Source organism: Rhipicephalus sanguineus, chromosome 9 (assembly GCF_013339695.2).
Source record: "Rhipicephalus sanguineus isolate Rsan-2018 chromosome 9, BIME_Rsan_1.4, whole genome shotgun sequence".
Lineage (NCBI taxonomy): Eukaryota > Metazoa > Arthropoda > Arachnida > Ixodida > Ixodidae > Rhipicephalus > Rhipicephalus sanguineus.
The window spans coordinates 6,978,224-7,004,083 of NC_051184.2; the positions used below are offsets into that span (position 1 = coordinate 6,978,224).

The 25,860-nt window shown below is 47.7% G+C and overlaps 1 protein-coding gene and 1 non-coding gene across 4 annotated transcripts in view; one reads left to right on the forward strand and one right to left on the reverse strand.

Moving 5' to 3' along the window:
• The window catches only part of LOC119404528 (kinesin-like protein KIF21A), an 85,097-nt gene extending 60,901 nt beyond the window's left edge, over positions 1-24,196 (reverse strand). For 2 of the 3 annotated variants that reach the window (XM_037671066.2, XM_037671064.2), the window contains exon 1: positions 23,933-24,196. In XM_037671066.2, coding sequence (XP_037526994.1) covers positions 23,933-23,967 — 35 coding nt within the window. In that variant the 5' untranslated portion in view covers positions 23,968-24,196. The remainder of the gene's footprint in view (positions 1-23,932) is intronic. The other variant, XM_037671065.2, reaches the window with a different exon arrangement.
• On the forward strand, positions 13,485-13,556 carry Trnam-cau (transfer RNA methionine (anticodon CAU)). Its single transcript has one exon. It is a non-coding gene; the product is annotated as a tRNA-Met (tRNA).
• Positions 24,197-25,860: the final 1,664 nt, after the last annotated feature.

Genomic DNA, 25,860 nt, shown 5'->3' on the forward strand with positions numbered 1-25,860 from the left:
GAATAAAACAAGGTATAAGCGCTTAAAGGAAGGAAGGAATATTTCCCGTCTCCATAGAATAAGTGACGCAGTAGTCCAAGGGATTCTTGATAAGCGCAGACGAGAAAACCGCAAAACAATGGCATTAAGAAGCGTGCTAACTTGAGCTTGTTGGTACACATTCATGGTAAAAAACAGCGCGAAAACACAAGGACGAGTCCTGTTTCATCCGTCTCGTCCTTGTGTTTTCGCGCACTGTTTTTTACTATGAATGGCATTACAATAGAGCGGTATACCGATTACTTCACGTATTCCCCGACGAATTAAGGTACGCGCGGGATGAAACATTGGCTCCGAGGTCGCGGAACAACGGCCTGACCGGGGCTGTCCCATCGCGTTTGGAAGTGTCGCGGCCTCCAGCAGCGTTGGAGGAGAGCTCGGAGGGGTCAAGACAACAAGCCTTTGAGCACCGTCTGCCGATGCAGACAGGTAAAGGAAAACAGCAGTGCTCTGGATACTGCACTTATTTTAAGCTGGCTTTCTTTGAGTGCGAGGTCCAATTTTGAGCTGGTAAATTGCTGCAGTAATATATATCATGTGTGTGCCACTATAGCGTAGCGACGGGGCAGGTTGGGGGGGGGGGGGGTTCAACCCTTCCGCCCTCCCCAAAATTTCCAATTTTGCGTGTGTATATCATACATGCACACATACAAACGCACGCACGAAAATGGGCAAAGTATAGTTGAACCACCTGAAAAATGTTTCTCGCTATGTTACTGGCGTTTGTGCTTGCCCACGTTGGCAAGAAGACTCAGGGGCACTTATCAAGCGTGTCGGTTCCGATTTTCGTTCCGATGTACTAAAACAGTATTGGCATGCATATCGACACGAGACGGGAACAGCAAATTACCGGAGTGTAGAAACTTGCTGCCACTCTAAAGGTGTGTGCACCAGCAAGACGACTTCCGTATGACAGGGTTCGATATAATTTCTGCGTCAAAAAATAACAGCTTCGTCTGCCAGCCATGTTTATTTTGCAGAAATGACAGCAGAGGCTACAATTCTCCGATGGCTTCGCATGACATGCAAGACAAATCGGTAAAGCACACATCTGGCCACCGAGGAAGCGTAATCACCGCAATGAACATTAGCGGGACTTTGCAAGACTAACATGGTCGGTTCCAATAGCAGGTGTTTCCTGCCTTGTGTCTATATACTTGTGCCAATATCCTCAGTGCACGAGGGGAGGTTTTGTATCCTTGAAACAGCAGTTATGAGTATATATACACCATGCTTAATAGTTATTTTTATATTGCAGAGTCTTGCCGAGATTTGCAGCTGCCTTTACCTTTGGTTGTCTGCGAACGAATTCACTCAAGCTAGTTAATTTAATTGTTGGGGTTTTACGTCCCAAAACCCCGATATGGTTATGAGGGACGCCGTAGTGGAGGGCTCCGGAAGTTTCGACCATCTGGTGATCTCTAACGTGCACATAAGTCCAAGTACACGGGCCTCTAGCATTTCGCCTCCATCGAAATGAGGCAGTCGCGGCCTGGATTCGACCCCGCGACTTTCCGGTCAGCAGCTGAGCACCATAACCACTAGACAACCGTGGAGGGTCACTCAAACTTCGGGGGTGCTTTCAGTAATTACCCGTACTAATAACACTACAAGAAATCTGGCGCATTGGCGCACGAATGCGCCAGGTATTCGAAAGGTGTCCGTCAATGCAGAGTCCGCCTTCGCCACGCGATCGGTTCCTTGGCAAAGACCACCACCACCACCTCGGGCTTTAAAGAGGCGACGAACCCTCACCCCGGCGGCGGTCGTTGTACGCAGAGAGAGAGAGACTCGCCGTCGGGCATTCTTCGCGCTAAATGGGCCGACAGGTGTGCCTGCCTTTTGTCATCCTCTCTTCCCCCTCCGGCTGAGAAAGAGTAAAAACGTCGAGAAAGGTAAAGAAACAAACACCTCGGCGCGGCTTCGGTGTGCGGCCGAACGAGGCGCTATTTTTTCCCCTCGGCGCGGACGCGCCGAAGAAGGAGTCGCGTCACGCTACGTGGAGCCGCCACGCAACGACGAAAATCGCACTGCGCTTTCTTCCTTTTCATACGCGGCTCGGCCGAGCGAACCGAGGCGAAAGGTAGTGTCGCCGTCTACGACGAACACGAGGAGTACGCACCCGTGCTAGTCTATTCTGGACACTATAGAAATTCGCCACGTTGTGGAATTTCGTAATAGCAGGATTTAAGCCAATCGGAGGACATGTCAGATTTGGCTGGCCCACGGGGCTGTTAATTATAATTATATGGCGAATATGACACGACGGAATTAGTATCCACAAAAGGAGTACTTTTTCGCACCTGTGTGCACAGCTAAGTGTCTGAAAAATTTACCATTTTTGGAACTATTGTCTGGATAAGTGTAGGGGCGGCGCCAGGAGCAGTCACTTCAGCAGTTGCGCAGGTAGTGGGTTCGATACCCACTGACGGATAGTTGTTTTTCGTCAACTTTTCGTTCATTTTCCAGTCATTTGAAGATCCCTGCACTTGGGTTAAGCGAAATATAACGCCTGATAAGAACAGGCCCCTCGATCCATCCCACTTTGTTGATTTGAGCTGTATTTGTAGCTTAACTAGGCGTGCACGGAGTTGTCAAAAATAAAGTACGGACAACAGCACAAGAAGTAGGACACAAGACGTTAAGGAACCAAACACTACATAAATCGGCGATTGTTTCTTTACCTTCTTGTGTCATGCGTTGCTTACGCAACATGTACCAAGCGGACGAGTCTTGGAACTCTACAGCAAATGTAGTTCCCACTTGGCTAAGAAGCATGGTAGTATATTAGCGAGAATTTAAAAGCGGGACGTCATTAAACAGGTTATACATAACTTGGTGTAACGACGTATACTGGGTGGGTAACTCGTACCATGACACGAGTTACCCATCCAGTTGCTGTTCTAGTAACGAGCGTAAAGTCTCGCCGACTTCGTTAACGGAGTCACGGGAGCCGAATCGATGAAAGCGGCTCGAATCAATCGCTTTCCGCTTATGAGCGTGCATGCCCCCAAGATTTGGAGTCGCCGCTTGAACACGCGTCAATAAACGCGGCATTGAGCGGAGGACTCTGCAGGGGAGAGGGAAGCGGAAGATCAGATAACGCGGTGGACCTCCCGACAGCGTTTGGCACTTTATTTCTGGTGCAGCAATTGCGGCGGCTAAGAGAACAAAAGGCGGCACCGCGGCGAGAGACCGGAAAGAGTTAAAACATAAAAGACAAAAGACGGGGCCCGTATATAAAGGCAGTATACGAGCGAACGAAGGACGTCCGGGAGGCACTTGCGCACGCATGTGTGGCCTCCGCAGACGCGCTTCGGTGCTTTGAGCTCAGAAAAGAAACTGTGCGCTCAACTATACTATAACTAGTAGTTATTAAGCAGGCGCCAGATGTTATCGGTTACAAGTCGACAGAGAATCAGAGGCCACGAAGCAGGCAATTATTAGTGGCTTTTTTTTTCTTTTTTTTTCTCTGGTGCAAGGGTTAGCGTTGACCAATGCTTTACATGATGGTATGCAATATGGCTGGAAAGAGGCCTAAAATCACGCGCTATATCGAAGCGTAAATGATGTATGGTATAAAATAATGGCAGCGAGACTGATACATGGGTCTTACTTGGAAGACAGGTGGTTATGATTGTAAGAAGTGAGGAAGTGCAAATATCGAAGAACAATGCGGCAAGTCTCAACGGCGCGGGCTATGCGCCGTCTATAATAAAACACCTCTCCACGACAAGGCGCAGATCCGCGTATTTGCTGGCGTCAACTCCACTTTCAGTAATGCTGCACGAAACTACAGAAAAGAGTCTGCGCAGCCGTAGCTGATGGCAGCCATCGTGTGTAGCCTTCGGCAAACATACGCCTACTGTGCCATACACGTAGTATGGGGGGGCCCCTGGTCTTCCGCTGCACGGGGCCAACACATTAATTCGTGGCGATGACGACCGCGATGAAGATGTTGCGAGAGAACTTTTTAACGACCCTGCACACTCGACGCCGGTGGTCGCTGGACGTCCTTGAGCAGTTACACACTCATGCGAAGCTCTTCGTCAAAAAAAAAAAAAAGAACGAAAGAAAAATAAGAGGAAACTAATTGACATGCAACGTTGTTCCAAGCATGTATGAAAAACTCGCAGGGCCCCCTTCTGCATTCCCTCAGGACGACTCGAAGGCAAAAGCCATCGTCTTTTCCTTCTCAGTCAATGTATTGATTCTCCCCCGCACCCCTACGAAAGCTTTCTGTACCTAACGTGCTTTTGCGGTGCATCCAGTACAGGAGGCATTGCAAGCTTTCTGAACTTCACCTGGTTTTGCACTGCCTCCGTGATCGGATCACGTTTGACCAAGCAAGGTCTTCATGTGACGACATCACGTAACGTCATAGTTAAGTCATGACGTCACAAATTTTGGCGATCCGTGACGCGATCACTTTTTGCATCACTCGTGTTCACGCCGCTGATGACGCCGACGGTTAATTTTCGCGTTTGATGAGGCATCCAAGGCTTTCGCCTTAATTGAGCACTGCGTTCTGCTCGGTGCACCACCATGTCCCTAAGCACCTCCACTATTTACACATCCCTGAAGCCACACCTTATATATGGAGACATATAAAAGATGGATGAAAGCTTTGCGCACACTGAATAGTGTGGGTCTGCCGCATCTGTCCCATTAAAAAAGAAGAAGAAAGAGGAACGTCGCTGTCTAAGTTAAAGCAGCGCCACAAAACTCTACGGGATGTGAAGTTGGCAAACAGCGGTACGCCTGCGCGTCGATTAAAAAGCTGCAACGAGATTAATGCAACTTGTGTACACTGACACGTGCGAGCTGCACATTTCTACCACCACTCCATTTACAACATTATGATTAAAACAAGAGCCGATGTTAAAGGCGGAACCTAACAGAAAACTACAGCAAAGAACGACATTTGGAGCGAGGAAGTCTCTGTAATATGCTGGAAAGGCTACGCGATCAGGTAGACATGACTGCGAACGAAGTCATAGACACGTAAGACGTGAAATGGACACGTTAAGAGAATGGATACAGCATCGAAGCAAACAGATAAATGCAGGTCAGAAAAAGTAAACATTTATCTAGGCAGTGGCAAGAGAAACGTCAATGAGACCTCCTATAGGGGAAAAAAAAAAAGTGACCTAGTAGTCTAACAGTGATATGGACATATATAGTTCATCAGCGCAACACCACATATAACCGAACCGTAATATTAGGACGGCGGAAGTCGAGCACACTACGTAATGGTTTAATGCTACTGTACAAAGGAACATTGTAGCTTGCAAACTGTGTCCTTTGAAAGGACACAGTTTGCAAGCTACAGGAGTGCACTGAAGTATAGACCTGGTGCTAATGTTATTTTGTTCGGCAATGCCTGTCTCCATCGTTTATATGCATCTGCGTGTAATACGACACTCGGCTGTTCCCGAATATATAGTGAAATATAGATACGGAACATCCGAGCTGTAGGCGCCATGTATTTGTAGGAAGCGGTTGGGCAGAGACCTCCGTAGCGCAAGCTACTATCTCACTTATGAACTCCTGCTACAACATTCACGAGTAAAATCGTGAGGAAATTAAGTCATCGTTAGGTGGAGTCCAACAGGACGGGCAAAGCAAGATGATGAGGCGAATGGGGAGGGATGCACGAAGCTCGCGCTCTGTATATACAGCTCGTACAAAGCCTGCCTGGATCGATACTAGGGGTCATTGTTCGCGCAGTACAATACCGAGAACTCAGAAACGCGGGAGTGAAGTGAACGCGCCCTTGGTGTGCTGGAAAAGTTTCGAAGCGCTCGTATCGCAAGAATTGAAGGATCCATTAAGAAGGTACGAACAACGCACAGACGATAAGGGAAGAGGGACATGACTTTTGCCTCTACCCTGTCCCTTTTCCTATCATCTATATGCGCTGTTAATACCTTCTTAACCGTTCATATCGTTTAGTCCACCAACAAATAAATAAAAACATCATGCATTTATCTGCAAGTCATGCGCCGCCGTCGCTTTCGTTAGCAACCGAGTTCTGCATTCGTGCGCATTCGCGTCAACCAATCGTAAGAATATCGAGGACATTTAGCGATGCAGTAAAACGTAGTATACGCGGCCAAGACAAACCAAACATTCAAGCATGCTCGAATTTGATCGACTTGGTTCATTCACGTGTAACTGTTACATTCCAAGTTCGGTACACCAAGCAGCCGCTTTGAATGAAGTTCTACACTACTCGGTTACAGCTCCCCCCCCCCCCCCCCCCAAAAAAAAAAAAAAGAAATACGAGCTCCGCTCCCAGAACCGATGCGCACTTGCCCTTCGCCTGTAAAAGGCAGCCACGCTAGATGGATTTCGCTCGTACCATAAGCAGTCTTTCTCCTACAATGTAAATACTGCGCATATTAGGAGTTACAGGTTAGTCGCTGAACCATTACGTTTGGCAGAACAGCGTTGTCAGTATATCCCTGGCGAAATTTACTAGTCCATTCGAGTTTCCGAACACCCGCGACACAAACGTGTGTCTGTATGGGAAAATCAACTATCTGAAACAATCGAGAAGCGCTTGACGTCACGAAAATGAGTAAGCGCTATTGGATGGATCATTTATGGAAATTCTGTGTGGAAAGGAATGCGATAGCTGTGGCCGTACGGAGCTGACATTTTTTTCTTAGGTTGTAACCGACCATAACACAACAGAGCGTTACCCGTTTCGAAGCAAGTCTCAGCCAGTGCTGCCCGTGGGAAGTTGCGCGAAGATTACTGCACCGAAAAGACAAAAAAAAAAAAAAAAAGGTACGAGTGTGTGTACCTATAGAGACTGCACGGGGCGAGTGAACCATAGAGAGAAGGCGACGACCCCCCCGTCCGTCGTTCCTGCCAAGACAAGCAAAGGAGTGACAAAGAGGGTGCTTTGATTTGGCGGGACCATCGGCCGGCGCGTTCAAGCAGTGTAGCCGAGCGGAACGGGGCGGCTCTGAATAACCCCCCTGTCGGTCTCTTGCTCGGGACCGCACGTCATCAAAGACGCGAAGCTTCCGGCGTCTTCGGTTGCGCGGCGTGTGCACATGCACCTGCCGTCTCACGTTCGAAGCTCCGCACAAAGCCAGCCGGACAGGTGGGCAGCAGAAAATAGAATTCAAGAAAAAGCAACAGGGGAAGCGGAGGTAGTCGGGGCCACTCCTTAGCTCAGTTAATGGTAGTTATCGGTCACACTGCACAGCGGAAGGAGCTAACTAACGGTTACTATATATACGTGGCCGAGATTAAAATAAGCACGTATAACTATAGTAGTAGCCGTTGCGCCACATGCGAGCTCTGCTGACCATAGCGTGTCCAAAGACACCTTGCAAGCTCCACCCCCCCCCCCCTTTTATTTTCCTTTCGTATACTTCATATAAATTTGCGTTAAGTGGCTACAGTCTTCATGGTCCGTAACAAAGGTGTACCAATTATTCAGATAACCCACTACGCATCCATATATATATATATATACGTTACATAACAATGCTAACTTAAAGCAAGCAGGCCGCTGACAAGAACGGCTTCATACAAGGTCTGTAGGGCAGCGCACGAAAGGAAACGTATAATACAAAACAGGCATAGACATCAGATGCTCTTCTCTGAAAGCAGCCTCTCCGGCGTTGTAGACTTCCACGAGACAGCGTGCGCTGCAGGCACCGTGCAGGATGGAAAAGTGCAAGCGCCCGAAAGGAACAGCGGGGAGTATTCACTGCGCAGTCTGCTACGTATAAAGGACGCCTTGTACCGTCAACTACAGCTCGTTAAATGTGTCATGCGTCGGCGAAGCTCCAAAGAAGCCGCCATGATTTGAAAGTGCGTCGTCAGAAGCGCTGAACGCGCAACTGACGACACTGTACCTGCGTCAACGAGAGCATGCGCTGACAGTCATTCACCAATGACGCGGGGAGAGCTTAAAAAAAAAAAAAACTGCCCTCACAGGAAGGATAAAACATTCACACAAGTGTGCACTGCTGATCACGTAGAACAGCTGCTGCTTTGACATATAGGTTAAAACAGATGGATTTTTCTGTGGTCTTTTATTAAATATGACGAGCACGATGAACGGGCATAGTTCTGAATCATCGCAATCTTACAATGGAAATTAAATCCGACAAGCCTATCCGGATTAACATGCGACACGACACGCTGAATCCTCCGCAGTGCGTGGAAGCACGCGACTGATGATGCAACTAACTGCTCTCTATTAGTGCAGGATGGTTTGACAATGGAGAAGAGCACATTGTAGAGCCGCAGTATAATTTAAATACGTCACGATTGCAGTTAACAATGTTCAACCGCAAACGGACAGTGACGATCGGCCCAGCTGCCGCAACCTTGTTACATCGCAGTAGCGGCCGCACAAACCAGAACTATATTGTCAGGTTTTATATTATCAATGTTTTGTATACCGATATTTTACTATTCCTCCGGCTGTCTCGGAGAGCAACAGATGCACATATTCTCGAAAACTACGCGTACATAACTTCACTGCAGAACAGACATGAGCCGCCTTACTGAACAGCTATAACTTTATGCAAACTTTATGCAAGGCCTGCGCATGATATATATGCACACATAAAGGACTGTGTCGCGTTGGCCTGTGGGCGACAAAGCTACATCGCAGGACGGAACAAACGAAACCCCAAATAGCATCGAAACTGTTGGCAATACAATAAAGTTGCAGGTGATAACCAGAAAAACCAAAGATAACGGCCAACTACGCGTTGCGTGTTCCCGAAGATACGTGCGGGTCAGCCGAACTGGCAAAGTTATCGTCAGTGATAACGAAATGGTACGATAACTGCCCAATTGGTGATACAATGAAGTGTAGCATTGTAGCATAGAAGAAAAAATTGCATTCAGTGCACGCAACTGCACACAGTGCAATCAGGATTTCAATATGGGACAACCATTCTGCCTAGACCACACAGTGGCATTAACAAGGAGTCGTGATCTCGTCACCCAGTGTGTATACTACAAACAGACACGCTTGGCCTACTCCCCTCGCGTCTGGCGCTGACGGATGGGTCGCGACGGGTCGGCCTGCAGGACGCGGTCGCCTGCGTCACGTTTTCCGTCGCATACAAATGTCACGTTCCGCATGACGTTTCTGCGTGCGGGTCACTGTGTTGACGCCACGCACTGTATATTTAGGAAATTACGGAGTGTGGTCAGTCGCCATAAATTCCCGGTGGATGCATTACACACATGTAACTTAGTGTTGCGGATATTAAAAACCCTAGGCTATCACGCGCAAAAACCAGGATATGATCATGAGGCCGTAGTGCGAGACAGCTGGTTAACTGATCGACCGGTTTCCTTAATGTGCGCCTAAATCTGGGTAAACCGGCGTATTTTCATTTACCCATTGACCCCACCGGAATGCGGCCGCCGTGTCTGGGAAGCAAACCCGTGTCCTAATGGCGAGGCACCACGACGAGTTGAACTTCTTGCGGGTAAGTGTTCTCGCGCGCGCGCGCTCACACGCACACATCTCAAAAGCTCGTAGTCAGGAGACCTGAGCAGAAACTTCACGTCATTGGTAGAGTGGTACGTCACTGCCGACCCTGCAGCAAGTGATGGCGGCAAAATAGTAAGAACGGCGAAGCGGCACGGCGTAGGTAACTGGCCCCCCAGTGACACGAGCCAACTACTGACACTGAAAAAATAGCCATCCTCATCCAACGCCAGGCAGAACGTCGCCTTTCATTCAAGTTGTACGGCGGTGGTGTGACGTCCTACGCGACGTTTGTAATCGGGACACGTGACCCTGAGCTGTTAAGGTGCAAATATACTCTATTCCTACGCCCACACTGCAATAGCAATGCGTGTACGTATCTAACACTGCAGGTTAGTGTCACGAACATGTGAAGAGTACCGTGCAAGAGAATTGACAACTTTTTGCATTACAGACGAAAAAAAGGAAGGACAACGGGACAATCACTTTGTACTTGCAACTGAAAGATTTCGTTCACAAGGAAGCATATAAATACAAAAAAAACTGACCGACGCATGCGTGTCAAGACAAAGGTTCTCGCAGGCAAAACATGAAAATTGTGGGTTAACTATGGCGATAAACGATCACGCAATAATATCAAGGAAGCGCTTGCCCTGTTGTCTCTTTTTTCGTCTTCGTTGTAGTGCGCTTAGTTAAACCAAGCAAGTGTATAATGCATTTACGCTGCATTCATGTCACCGACCCATTGGTTGCTTCACAACCATGACGACTTAAACACGTTCGAAATCGTGCTGAGAATTGAGGACACAGAGGTTACTTTATCAGAAGCTGCCTTCACTCGGTTAAGTGCGCATACGCGTACAGTTCCGGAAGGCCATGGACACATACTCGAACGCAGTTATCGTGGGGAGTGCTATCGAGCGGCGGCTCTTATACACGTGTACTGAGCAAACGGCTCTGCGCATTAATTCGCGTTCAGTGGGTACGCTCGCGTTTTATCGAGAGAGATAAGCGTATTGCCGGCATATTGGCCACGATTGTCCGCCGAAAGAGTGGTTGAGTGGTCCCGGCATGCGTTTACCAACAAAGGGAGCTGATACGCGAACTCGGAGGAGCATTTTTTTCTCTCTCTCGTCAATGATAAGCGGGCGCACAATTGTGCACGGCCGTATCTCGAACTTCCGTTGCCGGAAAAAAAAAATATCCATGAAAGAATCAATGAAAATGGCATCGTGAATGTCATAATGCAACGGAATTATGCTTATTATACGGGAGAGCTATGTGAGACTGCCGCTTGCGGGTGCGCAGATTTCTTTCACCCATGATGTGCGTACGAAGTACGTAATCTGTATACCATAGTAAATACTAGGGGTGTGCGAATATCAAATTTCTTCGAATACGAATCGTCCACCTTCGAATATCGAATATCAAAGGAAAAATACCTCCACAGTAACAATATTTTATTTAACATGTAGCGATATGAAAAAAAAAAACATTAACAGCCTGACTGGCAACAAAACATACACTGCTATCTCCAGAACACAATGTCCAGGCTAGCACAATGCACATCACAACGCAAGCAAATATCACGGCACAATGAAAGTAATCACTAGGTGTTATCATGAAGAAATATGAGTTGCTCCACATGATCAGGCAGTAGGCGCTCCCTTCTAACATAGACAACCCCCCCCCCCCCCCCCGTCACTGAAAAGGCACGCTCGCTTGGAACAGAAGTGGCTGGTATAGGGAGGTACATGGGGCAAAGCTTTGCGCCAGACTGGGGTATCTGAAGGTGCCTACAGTCCGCCACCAGTCACATGGGTCACTGTCTTTCTTCAGAAGTGGTCCCACATAGTGAACGAGTGGTAGTGCAGCACGTTACGGCCGCATAATATTGAAAATGTACGGTTACATGATCGCCAACAGCGCTGCACGTCGGAGATGCACCAGCAATAAATCATACGTATTGGAGCGCTCGTCGCAGGCAGATATCGTGCCTCCGTGTACTTACAATGTTTATCGTTCCTCTCGGCAACGTTTTTAGCTATACGAACGCAGCAGAAATGTGGAACACGGGTTATATTATGCATGATAATCGAATCGCATATTCGAATTTTTCGCATATTCGAAACTTTCGAATATTCGCACACCCCTAATATATCTATATATATCTACACATATATTATATATATATATATATATATATCTAATATATATATATATATATATATATATATATATATATATATATATATATATATATATATATATTAGGGGTGTGCGAATAGTGAATTTTGGAACCGAATCGAATACGAATACTAATTGAATACTTTTCGTACAGTTTTCGAATAGTAAGACAACCATTCTCTTAGGTGAATGCCCCCCCTCTTAGGTGAATAGGGGGGCAGCCCCCCCCCCCCCCCCCGCCCCACCTGTGCGCACGCCTATGCCACTGAGGGCACTTGACAAACCGCAGGAAATCTTTAAAGTAAAAAGCAGTCGTGCACCCTCACTGTCTAAATTTATACCACAGGTCGCCGCGCTTTGCTGTTCGAACATCGATCGTTAAGAATACGCGAAACTTAAATCTTGCTTTCAATCAAACTCTTTCAACGTGCACACGTTTTACTGCGACCGATCAGGTAATTAAATGACAGGCTAGCCAATGAATATCCTTGGTAAACACACAACGCATGTTCTCTGGATCGAAGATCGGCTGCCCGAATGGCTTTCTAGAGGGAAATCCTTTAACGTTATTTCTTTTCCGCGCACACATATATTTTCGAGAAAGTGGAAAAGCCACTTAGTGCATCGTATAGCGCGAAGCAGCAAAAAAAAAAAAAAAGAAAGGCCGGCCGTCGTTTGTAGTATGCGATCGGTTGTACGTGAGGCGACTTTCGATCGTGCAGAATGAAAGCTCTCGCGTATCAGAATCGCTATAGCTTCATGCCTTCATGCGAGCGTGTATGAAGTCTTGCGGTGACGCCAGAAGAATGTTAATGCCATTGGCTCGTATGGAGCTAGATATACATCAGGGTGAAGTTATGGTGTTCAAGAAAGCAGCTCCTTACCGTGCTATAATACCCATACCTGACGACCACGGCCAGTACACAATAATCATGCGTACAATTACAAAGCTGAGCTAGTTCGTAGGGGTTCGGAATCTGAGTTGCCCTGACCTCTTGTGTCTGTGTTCGCATGCCTACCATCTTATATCATGAATCACGCGCCTCTTGACGTTTGCGCAACTGTGCTTCAGCGAACGATTTACTGTCGGTGGCGCGCACACGTTTCTTGCTTACGTTGCTTCTATAGAAGAACTAGCACCCTAACATGGAGGCCAAGCATACGTGTATCTATAATGGTGCAATGTTCAGGACCACTACAATAACTTTCCAATATGCACGTGAAAAAAAAAAATACTGCTCTGTTTCCAGAAATACAACGAAACCTTCCGTAACATTACCTATCATCCAACATTTTGTTTTCAAAAATGCAAGGCTTTTCGTAAAGTTATCGAACAACTCCCGTTTCATGTTTTACGGACATTTATAACGTACTACAGCGACTTCCGAAGGGGGAGCAAAAGGGGGAGTGCGTAATAATAGTAAGATACGCCCTGTGTTGAATTAAAAAAAGTTTCTGTTTAAACTTTTCAGACGTTCTTTACGTAAATATACGACAAATCCTTTGTTTCTCACCAAACTATGAGAACGTAAAAGAAATACGGCAAGGTCGTGAGTAAAGTTACAGAAATTCGCATCCTTGTGAAGTATTGCAGACATTTCGGAAGTAACAATGCGGTGATCACTCAGTTTCTAACTAAACGGATATAAAATCCCAACGGGCAGAAAAAGAGTGTTCCACACTCGCCGCCATGGCTGCGACTGGCGCTGACTAACACTCCTAGATTTAAATGCACATATAAACCCCAGGAAGTGGACGGGGGGGGGGGGGGGTGACCGCCGCCGTAGCTCAGTGGTAGAGCATCGGACGCATTATTCGAAGGTCGCAGGTTCGGTCCCTGCCGGCGGCAAGTTATCTTTTCGTCCACTTTACTTTCTTCACACTTTATCCTAATTACAACGAATAACATCCCATCTACTTTAGCATTATTGTCTGTTAGTTGTCATTAACATTGTGTCTAACTAAGAAACGGGCTCTTAAAATTCATATTCTTTCCTTCTGCAATAATATAGAAACTTGAGCGAGTTGGTACATTATGCGTGAAGACGCATAATGTACCGACGCATAATAAACGCATAATAGACGCATAATAAACGACGGGCGAAACAGAAGAAGCAAACAGGACTAGCACCATATTTTGCGTTCGTCGTCATCAGTAGTATCTGTTTGGTGCGAGACGTAAGGGCTCGTCGTCGAATGACCGAGAGGAGGAGGAGCAGCAGTTCGGCGAAGTAAAAGCTACGCACACTCGCTCGCTTCAGCCTTCGTTTCTTTTACAACAGGATGTCGTTCACCTTTTCCGGAGAGAAACTGTCTACACCTTACAGACGCAGACAAGAAGAAATGACGTCACGGCGCGCTGGTGCGGGAACGGAAAATACGCTGAAGCGTGGGCACCTGTCTTTACATTTCGATTTTGTTTTAAGGCTTCCAATTTTCACGACACAGGGCAAAGTAGGAAGAACGGGCACACGGCGCCTGAACTTGCAACTGGTTCGGCTTTTAAAAGCAAGCTTTTTTTCCCCAACAAACTCAGCTGCAAGTTCAACGTCCTGAGTGTCCCTTTTACTTTGTCCTGAGCCGGCAGCGCCGTTTAATAATTTATAAGGATGAACACTAGCTCACCAAATCCGCCAGTCTTCTTAAAGCTCCTCTAACAGCTTTTCTGATATTGCGGAGCGTAGTTTATAACGTAGCTTATTTCTTCAGTATATTCAAATGACTACAACGTACTGCTGAAGCGCCAGCAAACAAAAACCACGCGCGGACTATACTTGCTCGTGCAGAATGCCAGATGAAACATGCAGACGCGTTTTGCCGATTGCTCGCCCCCTGCAAGGCACCTGCTTCGCCGATGGCAATGACAAGATGGATCGAGTCCGCGCCGGTTTTCGCGTCAGATGTACGCAGCCACGTATACGGGGGGTAAGAGAAGGCAAATATATATAGCAACGTAAAAGCTAAGACGTCTGGCTGTCGTTATACACCACAGATTGATGAAACACTTGGCGCAGTCAAAAAAGAAAAAAGTCGTTCCAGTGGGAGAACGCATGCGTGCATACACGCGAGGTCATATAGCCTCTCGAGCTGAACTACCAATAAAAGCGCAGGTCGGTCAAAACGGGGCCGCAACTCGTTGCGCAAGCCCGGCATTCGACGGCGTTTACGTGGGGATTAACCTCGAGGTGAGAAAGAACGCAACGTCGTGTTCAGTGCAGTTGGAGAGGTCACGGAGTGCAACTACGCATACACTCTGCACACATGCTGATTAAACAACGAGGACGCGCAGGAAGCGCACGCAAGAGCTTGATTACCTTCAACTACAGCCACGTTAGAACACCGCGACGATGCCGTAAAACGCAACGTTGGCAGCAGCTTCTCAACGCTCTAAAGAAATATTCGACACACTAAATCCGTTTGTACTAACCTATTCTTTGAGTTATCTTTAGTTTTACTGCAACAGGGTGATCACTACAAAGAGTGAAGGTCAGAAATCTGATTCAGCGATGCCTTAATGCCAGGCGTGACGTCACTGTTTGATATACACACACACTCGTGTTCTGGCCATTCTGGCGTGATAAAAGGTCTTGACGCTATGCCGGACTGCTTCAGAACACAAAACAATACACACAATATGCCCAAGCTAGGGCCGTCACAGTCGATGACGTGATGCCAACGTGATGCGTCAACCATTAGATAGACCAACCATATATATACAATCATTCTCGGTCCTTATACGAATGCTATCGAGATAAACGTGGATTGAAGATAAAAGCGGTATTAAAAGACTGTAGTACAACCTACCAATTCAGCTCAAATTGTTTGTTTGGTGCGCTTTTAGACAGGCATGCTGAACTGGCTTTGCAAGTTTGTGTCGATTACAAATTTGTTCGGCAACATGGCAACGCAACACAGGGGATAGCACGACGATGAATGCGAAGCCATATTTCAGCATTACGTAAGAATGAAAAGGAAAAAAAATTCGGCAGATCCCACGCACCGTGGGAGTCGATGTTATGCGAAGCATGAGGCGGGAAGATGACTGTGGCGTAATTTTTTTACTGAGCGAAACGTTACAAAATGGCGCTAAAAATTTGCACAAAATTTATACGCACACATATATGTTGAAGAGCCGCATATGTGTTATATAACCAATTGTTTACAGTTGGGTAACGCTGCCAAGGGCAACGTGGGTATTATATCAACACCAGAAGCGGTAAGCTGATATGTAGTGCTTATACTTGTCCCTTATGATGGAGAACGCAAGCACGTTTCACGAACCCGTGTGCATGTGTGGAAGCACCTGTTGACAGTTCTTGAACAAGGTCATCATCACCGTGATCAGTGAGCACCAGCAGCTCGTCATGACTTGTTATCGGATCAGGTCGTGATCGCGGTGACGAGGGGTCCATGTGTAAAGTATGAGGTATAGGACAGCTGTTGGATGCCTCGACACTTGTCGTGGATGCCTCGGTCATTTCGTCGACAAACTGTCTGTCGATAGAGCGGGCGACATGTCGGAATCTGAAGTCACCCTTCGCGTTGGTGAGGTTTAGGCCGTCGAGGCTGGTAGGCCTGGAGAGTGCTACGTAGACCAATATAAGTGGATGGCGCCTATCGTATTCGTAGACTACCTGGGCGTACGTGGCATACGTAGCCTAGTCTACAAAACGACTGTCAATCAAACTGGAATTATCATAGGTCAGCATGAGGCTATCGCCCAGCCTCGTAAGAAATGAAGAGGACACGTTCTAGGCGGACTGAGTGCGTTTTACGGTGCGATGATGTGAATATCACACGTAACTTCCGTTAATGTATTCCTCCGGGGTCGAGCAATGCTTCAATATAGCGTTCTGAATCATAGGAATACAAATGTAATGTTTATTAGACTGCTACAAAGGCGGAGCTAACACTGGAACCACAGACGTTAATCTGATATGACACCTGTATCATAGGACAGGGGCGTAGACAAGGGGGGGGGGGGGTTGGGGGTTCAAACCCCCCCCCCCGAAATTTTTCAGTTTTGCTTGCGTCTATATACACGCACACATACAAACACACGCACGATCATACATAAAGTATGGTTGAACCTCCCCCCCCCCCCCCCCGAAAAAAATTTCTGGCTACGCCCCTGTCATAGGAATATAGACATCGTAGGATTATCATGTGTTGTTTATTGCTTTCTTGTAAAATTAGATAGCGAGCACCACTACCACATTTGACGTTGCACCGACTTTACGCTTGCATAGGCTGTTTTTCCAAACCAGTTTCTAGACCTGGCGTGGCTCTGTGGTAGAATACCTGATTGCCACGCAGAATGCTTGGGTTCGATTCCTGCTAGGATCTTAATTTTCATTCTTTCCATTAGTCGGGTCAACGCTGCCGATGTCGGTTTTTCTTAACGCTCTCGCATTTAATGTCTGTTCTCGCCGTTCTTGGGTAGATATAAACTGTCAATCACCTGTGGCGCATACTCGTACACCGCGGCCCGTAGTAAACGGGTATGTGCCACACGTATCTGGACGAAAATGTTTGACGACGTACGCGACAGGATTTTCACGTTATTCATGTCATAACCCGACAGTCATAATCGCCAAATCCTCTTACCCTCCCATGCCATTTTTGGTCTATACCAAGTTAAGGAGGCGATCATGAGAGCCCCCAGACGTAGGCGGATAGATAGATAGATAGATAGATAGAAACGCTCAAAGTGCCAAAGGTTCGCTAAGAAATGCTTCGCATTTAAAATGTACAGTCGTATACCGACCACAACAGGCTGCTTCTTGAACTGTAGGCACATCCGGTTGTTTGAAAATAATGTATACGATTGAAAATAGACGGCAGTGATTTGCTACATAGGGGCGGGCCATGCGCTCATGAACGTCACCGGAGGTCAACGAAATTGACATGACACGTCGAGTCTATAGTGTACGTGTACACACACACACACACACACACACACACACACACACACACACACACACACACTACAGCACCGTATACGACAGGTGTAGGCTAGACGTGTGGCACAAATTAAGATTTTATTTTTATGCTAGCGCCTGATATACGGCCTCCGGGGCCTGACAACTATCTGACGTTTGCGCAAGAGGACAGACGTTCTGCACCTGACTAATCGAATAAAACTCGTGTTCTGTCCAGTCTGTATACAGTCTCATTGATTTATTTACTGCGGTCCGTCACCTCGCGCTGCGAATGCTTTGAACGACTGTTTTCAATTGGACAAAAACCCCAGACACCGATTGTCAGAGCACGCGCTGTTAACGCTACGGTTTTTTTAAAGGATATAGACACAGGCCGTTGCGATTCTACACGAATTTTTGTACGCAAATTACTCTGGTACGTACTACAGCCTGCAGGAACTGCTATAATCGCGGTTCAGTGCATTGTAATTGACGTGGCTGAAATGGCCTTTTCAGTACATATATAATTTCCATTTTAGTCACTGAAATTTCAAAAGACAAGGACCAGATTAAGCGTTTCTGATAGGAAATGCTGTTTCGTAAAGTTGTAGCGACACAAGAAGATGCAAACAAATAATTGCATGGAACAGAACCCGTGTCGACCGCGCTTGTCCCGCGTGTGTTTCTGCTGCGTTCGAGTTATTGCGACCATGCTGCTATAAGTAAGTTCCAAATCACCCAATTTGGCATTAGTAATGTCAAAGTCCTTCAATGGTAATGTCTCAAGCGAGCGTGGCCTCGAACGAAAACCGCGGCGACGACACGACACGTTCCAAGAACATCAGGTGACCTCTCAAGCGTATAAAAGTTATTTTGTTGTCAGGACAAGGCCATTGATGAAAGTTATTTGGACGTCCACATAGGGTTGGAAAGTAGAGAAGCATGTTCTGTGTAAGTCTTTAAATACAAAGCAAATGCGCTAAGGCGTTCGCCTCCGAGTCGTCTTAGTACAAGGTACCCGGTGAATTTCCGGACTCTTCTCTATCAGCAGATACATATGAGGGAGTTGAATTGCGCAGGTGCAATCAAAACCAAGCGGGTAGCTCTTCCAAATCTCACAAACGAGAGCTGCCTCGAAGGTGTGCGACAAATAGCAAGCATATACTAGGGAATCGTTAACACGCTGGTTCATGCTAACTGTCCGAGGTGCGTCACGTGGATTTTGCTGGTTCTGAGCAAGCTTGCACACATTCCAGAATTGCACGTAAGAGGAATTGCCTTTAAAGATCAAAAGCAGGAGAACACGCTCCTTCGGGACACGGCGACTGTGTGAGAGGATCACGCTACGCGCTGTTGGGCCCCGCGTTATCGCGAAGGCCTATTGTCGGTGCCTTTTAGTGGAGTTGATGTCTGCGCTCTAAGACGGCGCGCGCGCCAGGTGAGTGTGTATGCGTATATAGTACACACATTCACGCCGCTACAGGCTTGCGCAAAGCGGGCGGCATCGCTTTCGTCCCTTGCCCTGCCACAACTCCCACTCTGTATCCCCTTCTCTTGCAAAACTAATGTGGCCTCCGCCGCCACGCGCCACTCCCACAGAAGAGGCAGTCGTTTTCTTTCTGTGTGTTTTTGTCGTTCAGTTTCCGAGCAGGAGATAGACATGCGGGCAGGTGTGCGCCTCTACGCGGAACCAGACCGAGGAGACGAGACGCGACAGACCGCTCAGCGATGTAACTTTTTCCAGGGCGCCTTTTTACTAGCGGTTATGGAATGTCCGAATATGAAAACCAAGAGTAGAAGCTGGGAAGAGTTGGTTTTGGTTGATGATAACACAGCGCGCGAACGTCGTATACAAAGGGACAGCAGAAAAAAAGAGCGCTGTGTGCGGTAGTGGCAAGGCACAGCGAACCCGTGAAATTATAGAAGCAGAAAAGATATACAAGATAAGCGACTGCTCGGCTTGAGCGTGACTACTTGGCCAGGTTGGAGAAGAGCGATTTGGCTTGATGTACTCTTTACTATGTCTTTTTCCCATGTTCGCGCGCTGTGTTATGCACAGTCAGAAGTTTTTTTGTTTGTTTTTTGCGGAGAAAGGGGGGAGGGGGATAGAAGCAAAAACAAACATCGAGAGAGAAAACTATGTGCACCGTCTTCGCAATCAACAGCATGACACCAGGACGTTCTTTTCCAATTTGGCAACGTTCCATCAGAACTTTCATCTTACAGGAGCCCTGCCACCGCAGCCAATACTGCCGGGCGCTGGCGAAAATTCTTGAAGAGCTCCAGTTACACAAATCCACAAGATCCCGAATATGACATCCCCGGATGCTTCGCGAAAAATCCGAAGAGGTGCGTTCAAACGAAGCGTGATTTAGGTTAACAACACCGCAAAACAAACTGATGTTCCATTTCTATCAGCATCATGTTTATCATGGGCGGATCCAGAGCAGCCCCAAATGACGTGAAGGTGGGGGCACTTGCTGAAGGTCTTGACTATTCGACAAAAACACATATTTTCATTATTTATTTCCGGTAAAATATCTCCTCGATCTAAATTTCGGGGGGGGGGGGTCCCTAGGGCACCACCCCTAACTACGGGCATGGCGAGAGCCATACAAAAAGCTAGTGAAAGTATGACTGTGCATACAGTCGAAACCCGCGATAACGAAATCCCGAGGGAACGAAATTCTCACTGCAGCGAAATATTTTCGGAGCACCAGCGAACTCCCATAGGACTCAATGCATTTCGTAACTCGCGACTACGAAAGATATTCATACCGCAGTCCCTCATTAACGAAATTTTTGAAACAAGAGTGAGCAAATAATGTACTCTCGCAACATCACCTACATTCGAAAACTGCTGAAATACATTCATGCTACACTTAAATTGTGCAAAACTATCGCTACAGCGCACTTGAGAAGCAGCCGCCATCAATCTTTCCAAAAAAACAACATAAAGCTGGTGACAATAATGATGATCATGGCTTCCCGAAACACCTGCCTGTGCTCGTTATCGCGGACTACGTAGCCAAATCCACATTCCTCATGGAGTCTCGTTCATTGGCCTGGCTCTGTGCTTGGCTTTGTCAGCTTTGCGCGCACATGGTCGCGTGTGTGGAGCCATTTTTGGAGCGTTTGCTTGGTCGCTTGGTGCAACGTGAACTGTGTTTTGCGACTGCTTCGTCCAATTTCGCTGCCTGCGAAGATGCCGCCTCCAACGAAAAAGCGGAAGCTCATCCCGCTGCAAGATAAGGCTGCAATCATCAGTGAGGTGGAAAAGGGTAGGAAAAAAGTGGACATCGCCGAAGAATTCGGCGTTGCGTGCAGCTCGATGTCCACGATTCTGCGCTGATCCAGCGGAGCCGAAAGAGGGTTCGCCTGTAGGCGCACTTGATGACGGTACTGGTGACAGCGCAGTGCCGCCGTCAATGACCAGTTCATGGGGCGAACTTTGTGCCATGGCAAATGAGATTCCCGATCGAGAGGCGTGAAAGTGCTGCATGGTAAGGCCCGCCAAAGCAAACTTACTGACTTTTGAAATAAAATGTGTTTTTTGTAAATTCAATGTCTTTTCTACTGCATTCTCGCGCCAACGAAATTCCCGCAAGAGCGAAATTTGGTGCTTTCCCCGCCGATTTCATATTGCGGGTTTCAACTGTATACAAGATAACAGAAGCAAATTAAGTGAGTCCATTAGTGAAGATTAGTCAACTTTGGACGTCGGTATAAAGTGCACGGTAAAATCCTGATGGCTTTCACATACGAGTCGTCTTATGCGAATGCATACGGGACCCTGTAAGATTTCACCTTGCAGTCCCTTCATCAGCGTTCCCCGCAGCGGAAGCCATCGATTGTGAACAGCAAGGCTACGGAACTGACGGCCCCCGTCAATGAGTCTCCACCCCATTTCGAATAAGAAACTATGCCAGTCATGCCGTTACAGCGCCCGATAACGCCGCGACTGCACATTCATAGCAAACTAATTCGTAATGGTAAAAACGGAGCCACAAGACTGTCCTCAAAGCGAAGAAACACACACGGAAAGCGGAGACTGAACGTTGAAGTATTTCACGATGGGAAGCGATATGTAGAAAGGAAAAGGGGGCGGGAAACAGACCGGCACGTGAATTATCAAGGCACGATAAGACATACGGGGTAAAATGCTAAAAGTGCGAACGCTCAAAGCTACACGGCCCTTTTTCCTTTGCGTATTATATTGCCTCGCAGCAATAAAACCTGCAGTTAGCGCCTGTGTTTCTTCCGTTTTGTACCGTGGATTGTTTTTGAAGCAGATTTCACCGTTACGAACATGTAACCGACTACACCGACGTGTCGCGCTTCTGCATGGCAAACTTACTCTGGAAACTTGTTTTGCCTAATCGCACGTGACTTTACTGTCAGGAGAGCAGCGAATTCACGGCGCCACGCCGAGAGCATTGTCAGCTCTCGGCGTTAATAAAATCAAAACCCGACTGCGCGAGCATGGATAAGTACGTCAATAACTCCAACAATGGGTGCAATTCATAGTAAACAAGGTGACCAAGCGAGGTGGAATCATCGAGTAGCTATCGCATGCGGATCACAACTATATACCGAAGCAGCTTCACACGAGCAGTCGACACTGAACAGCCCAAAGAAGGAACAAATTCAACGGTTAATCTATGTCCGGACATACTCCGGGATATCGTGTTATTGCAGAGTTCCCGCCATACTTAACGCATTCGCTGCAACTGGATAAGGGATTATACGAACTTCCGGATATTGCGAAGTTGGTCATGCTCGACGTGCTGGAGTGCAATTATAATTTCAATATGTGCGAAAAATACGTGGCACATCTACATCTAAACTGAATACGCGTAATGAGTGCATTAGGCGATCGAGTCACAAGAGTGGATGATTACAGACTCCAACAGCGATATCGCCTGCCTTATCAGATGGCGAAGCCAATTTGTTTGGCGCGTTCAAGTGCACAGCGCTTGGTCTCGGTCAAGCGGGTTGACGCGAGCACCCTATCTGGCCCCCTCCTGTCCTACGATAAGAAATCAATGTCAAAGCTCGAGTGACCCGCAAACAAATACGCTGGCTCCAGCATACACAACACCACCGGGCTTGGGAAGAAAAACGAAGTATATAGGAGGTCCACAATAATGGGGCCAGAATGAGAGCGTTTTTTTTTTTTTTGTCGTGTAATTTACGTTGCAACTTCGTCACTTTTCCTGCTACGCAACTACAACGAAAGCGGCTGCGGTGGCACACAGAAAACCTCGGCGTTGTTTCAGTGCAAACAAAAAACAAACGCGTTCTGGGATGTGTGCCGCCGCTGGGAGGATAGTCTGCTTTTTTTCGTATTTTTTGTTTCCCGACGACGCCGCCGCTGCTGCTGCGCGAGGGTGCGATAAACCCGCCAGCGTAATATAACGATGGGTCGGTCCGCAGCCGCTGCACGCACCTTCCCCACCAAACCCAGATTCACGCTCCGTCGACCTCCGGCGCGGGGCCGCGCTCGCGATGGCAAGGCCGGAGAACAAATCGGCAACACTCATCGCACGAGTGAAGTAAACAAACTACATACGAGCCGCGCAACAAACAAGGCGAAATGTGGAGGCACAAGATTACCCTCAGGGAATACCACGCCAGCTGAGCATCTAGGCAATAGAACTGCCGCAACGTTTTCACAAAAGGAAGCTCTATTGTCCGCGCGTGAAGCCGGCGGACAACAATTGAGAATGCTGCTTGCGGCGCGCGCCGACGCCGCCAACTCGGGTTTCGTGGCCGCGTATGAAACGAATGCCGCAACAATTTACACGCGCAAAGGTCGCGTCCCGTTACTCGGGAAACGCAGAAACCATGCACGAAACAACTCCAGTATCCCTTTAACGCCCAAGCAAATGCATGCAGAGTTTATGAAAACCAAACATCCGCGCTTCGCGTCACGTCAGAGGCTAAAGATCAATGGTGGAGAAGCTTTCTTTTTCGCTAAAGCTGTGGCTCGGCGGCCTGCATCCCGCTGCTATTAGACCTTGAGTCTTTGGGCAGCGTGGGTTGGTTTCGATTCCAGCCAGCCTACGTCGACAAGCGGCCCCAACCTACGCGGAAAAACGGCCTCTCGCGCAAATTGACGCACGTACGAACACGAAGGTGACGGTCTCTCCCCTTTTAAAGTCATGCAACAAGAGGTACGCTACGCCGCAACGGTGGCTACAATTTGACATTACGTGTAATGACGGCGCTCGGATTTTTGAAAGGAGAGCTATCGAAACAAGGTGCGCCGAAGCGAACTGTCAGGTGCTAGCGGAAATCTTACCGGACGGCCACCCGAACGCTTGTGTCGTCGCCCATTATGCCGGTGCAAGCGAGTCCGAGGCAATTTCTTCGGTCAGCGCCGTAGTAGTCTCATCTCGGCTGCAGCATCCCAGTGGTCACAGCTTCGGCCGTTGCCCCGAACGGGAGCGCGAGAAAGCACAGCGCGAGTGGCTTCCGCGTGTCGGAGTCAAGCACAGCGCGCAGCGACGGCAGCACAACCAACGCTAAAACTAAAATGTTAAAAACCACCGCACAACACCGCCAGCATAGACGTTCTCCGCGCCGCGCCAGCTTCGCAAGCGATTTATATTACTTTTTCCATCATTCGAGAGGCGGTTCTCGCAGCTGTAGCACACAGATAGTGGCGTCCTCTCCCGCGCAATAAACGCAGTTGACACGGCCTCCGAGATAAACCCAACCTTTAGTGTCAAAAGTTGTTCATACGTGGCGCTTTAGTCGCCACGTATGAAGTTCAGTAGGGAAAAATCGGCAATCATGATTCTTAATGATAATGAAGGCAGTGAGCATAAGATACAGGAAGTCACGCTGGAGATAGTGGATAAATACAAATATCTGGGCGTATGGATAAACAACGGGGATGAGTACCTAAGGGAGCACGAAAGATACGTAATGACTAAGGGCAACAGGAATGCAGCTGTAATGAAAAATAGGGCACTGTGGAACTACAATAGGTATGACGTTGTGAGAGGGATTTGGAAAGGGGTAATGGTCCCAGGTTTGACGTTCGGCAATGCGGTCTTGTGCATGAGATCAGAGGTTCAAGCAAGATTGGAAATTAAACAACGTGGCATAGGTAGGCTTGCTTTGGGAGCACACGGGAATACCCCAAATCAGGGGGTACAGGGTGACATGGGATGGACATCGTTCGAGGGCAGGGAGGCTAGCAGCAAGATAGAATTTGAGGAGCGATTGAGAAAAATGGGAGAGGAGCATTGGGCTAGGAAAGTTTTCAGCTACTTGTACATGAAGAATGTTGATACTAAATGGAGGAAGCGAACTCGAAAATTGTCAAGCAAGTATTTAGACAACAGCAGAATACCAAGCCAAAAGGAAACATCGGTTAAGAAGAAGGTGAAGGAAACAGAGAGGGACATGTGGAAAATGGGGATGCTTACGAAATCATCACTGGAGACCTACCGAACTTTCAAGCAGGAAATTGCAAAAGAAAAGATCTACGATAATTCTCGGGGTAGTTCTCTGCTGTTTGAGGCCAGGACGGGAGTATTGCGGACCAAGACGTACCGAGCCAAATACGAAGGCACAGACACGTTATGTAGTGCGTGTGGAGAGGAGGAGGAAACGGCTGAACATTTGATAATGTTCTGTAAAGGGCTTCACCCTACAGTCCAAGATAATGGCGCGGAATATTTCAAAGCATTGGGGTTTAGGGACAGTGAAGGCAAAATAGACTTTAAACGAGTAGAAATAACCAGGAGGAGGCTAACCGATTGGTGGCTACAATCAAGGCACGAGTGAATTACAATCCTTCAACACATAGTGATAGTACTTAACTTTATGGCTAGGTGGCGTGAGCCGCCGCCCGATCTAAAGGGCACAGCCGTATACATCCATCCATCCATCCATCCAGTTATAAAGGGGACGCTCATAGCATCCATCCATCCATCCAGTAAAGTGCCTCGATGCGCGCGCCGCGAGCATCAAGGCACCCTTAACTTTATTGTAACAAATCTCAAAGGCTATGCTATTATTCATTTCTATAGCCGAAAGTCAAGATGTACACCACGGAGATGTACACCATGACCACCATAATCATGTTCACAATATTGGCCTCGAGGAGTTACGGAGTCGCCCTCTATCGGACGCGCCTCGATTGCGTGCTAGGCAGGATGCCGCCGGCGCGCTCCCCATAGGTTTTGCTGTCGGCGCTCTACAAAAACACCTCGCGAA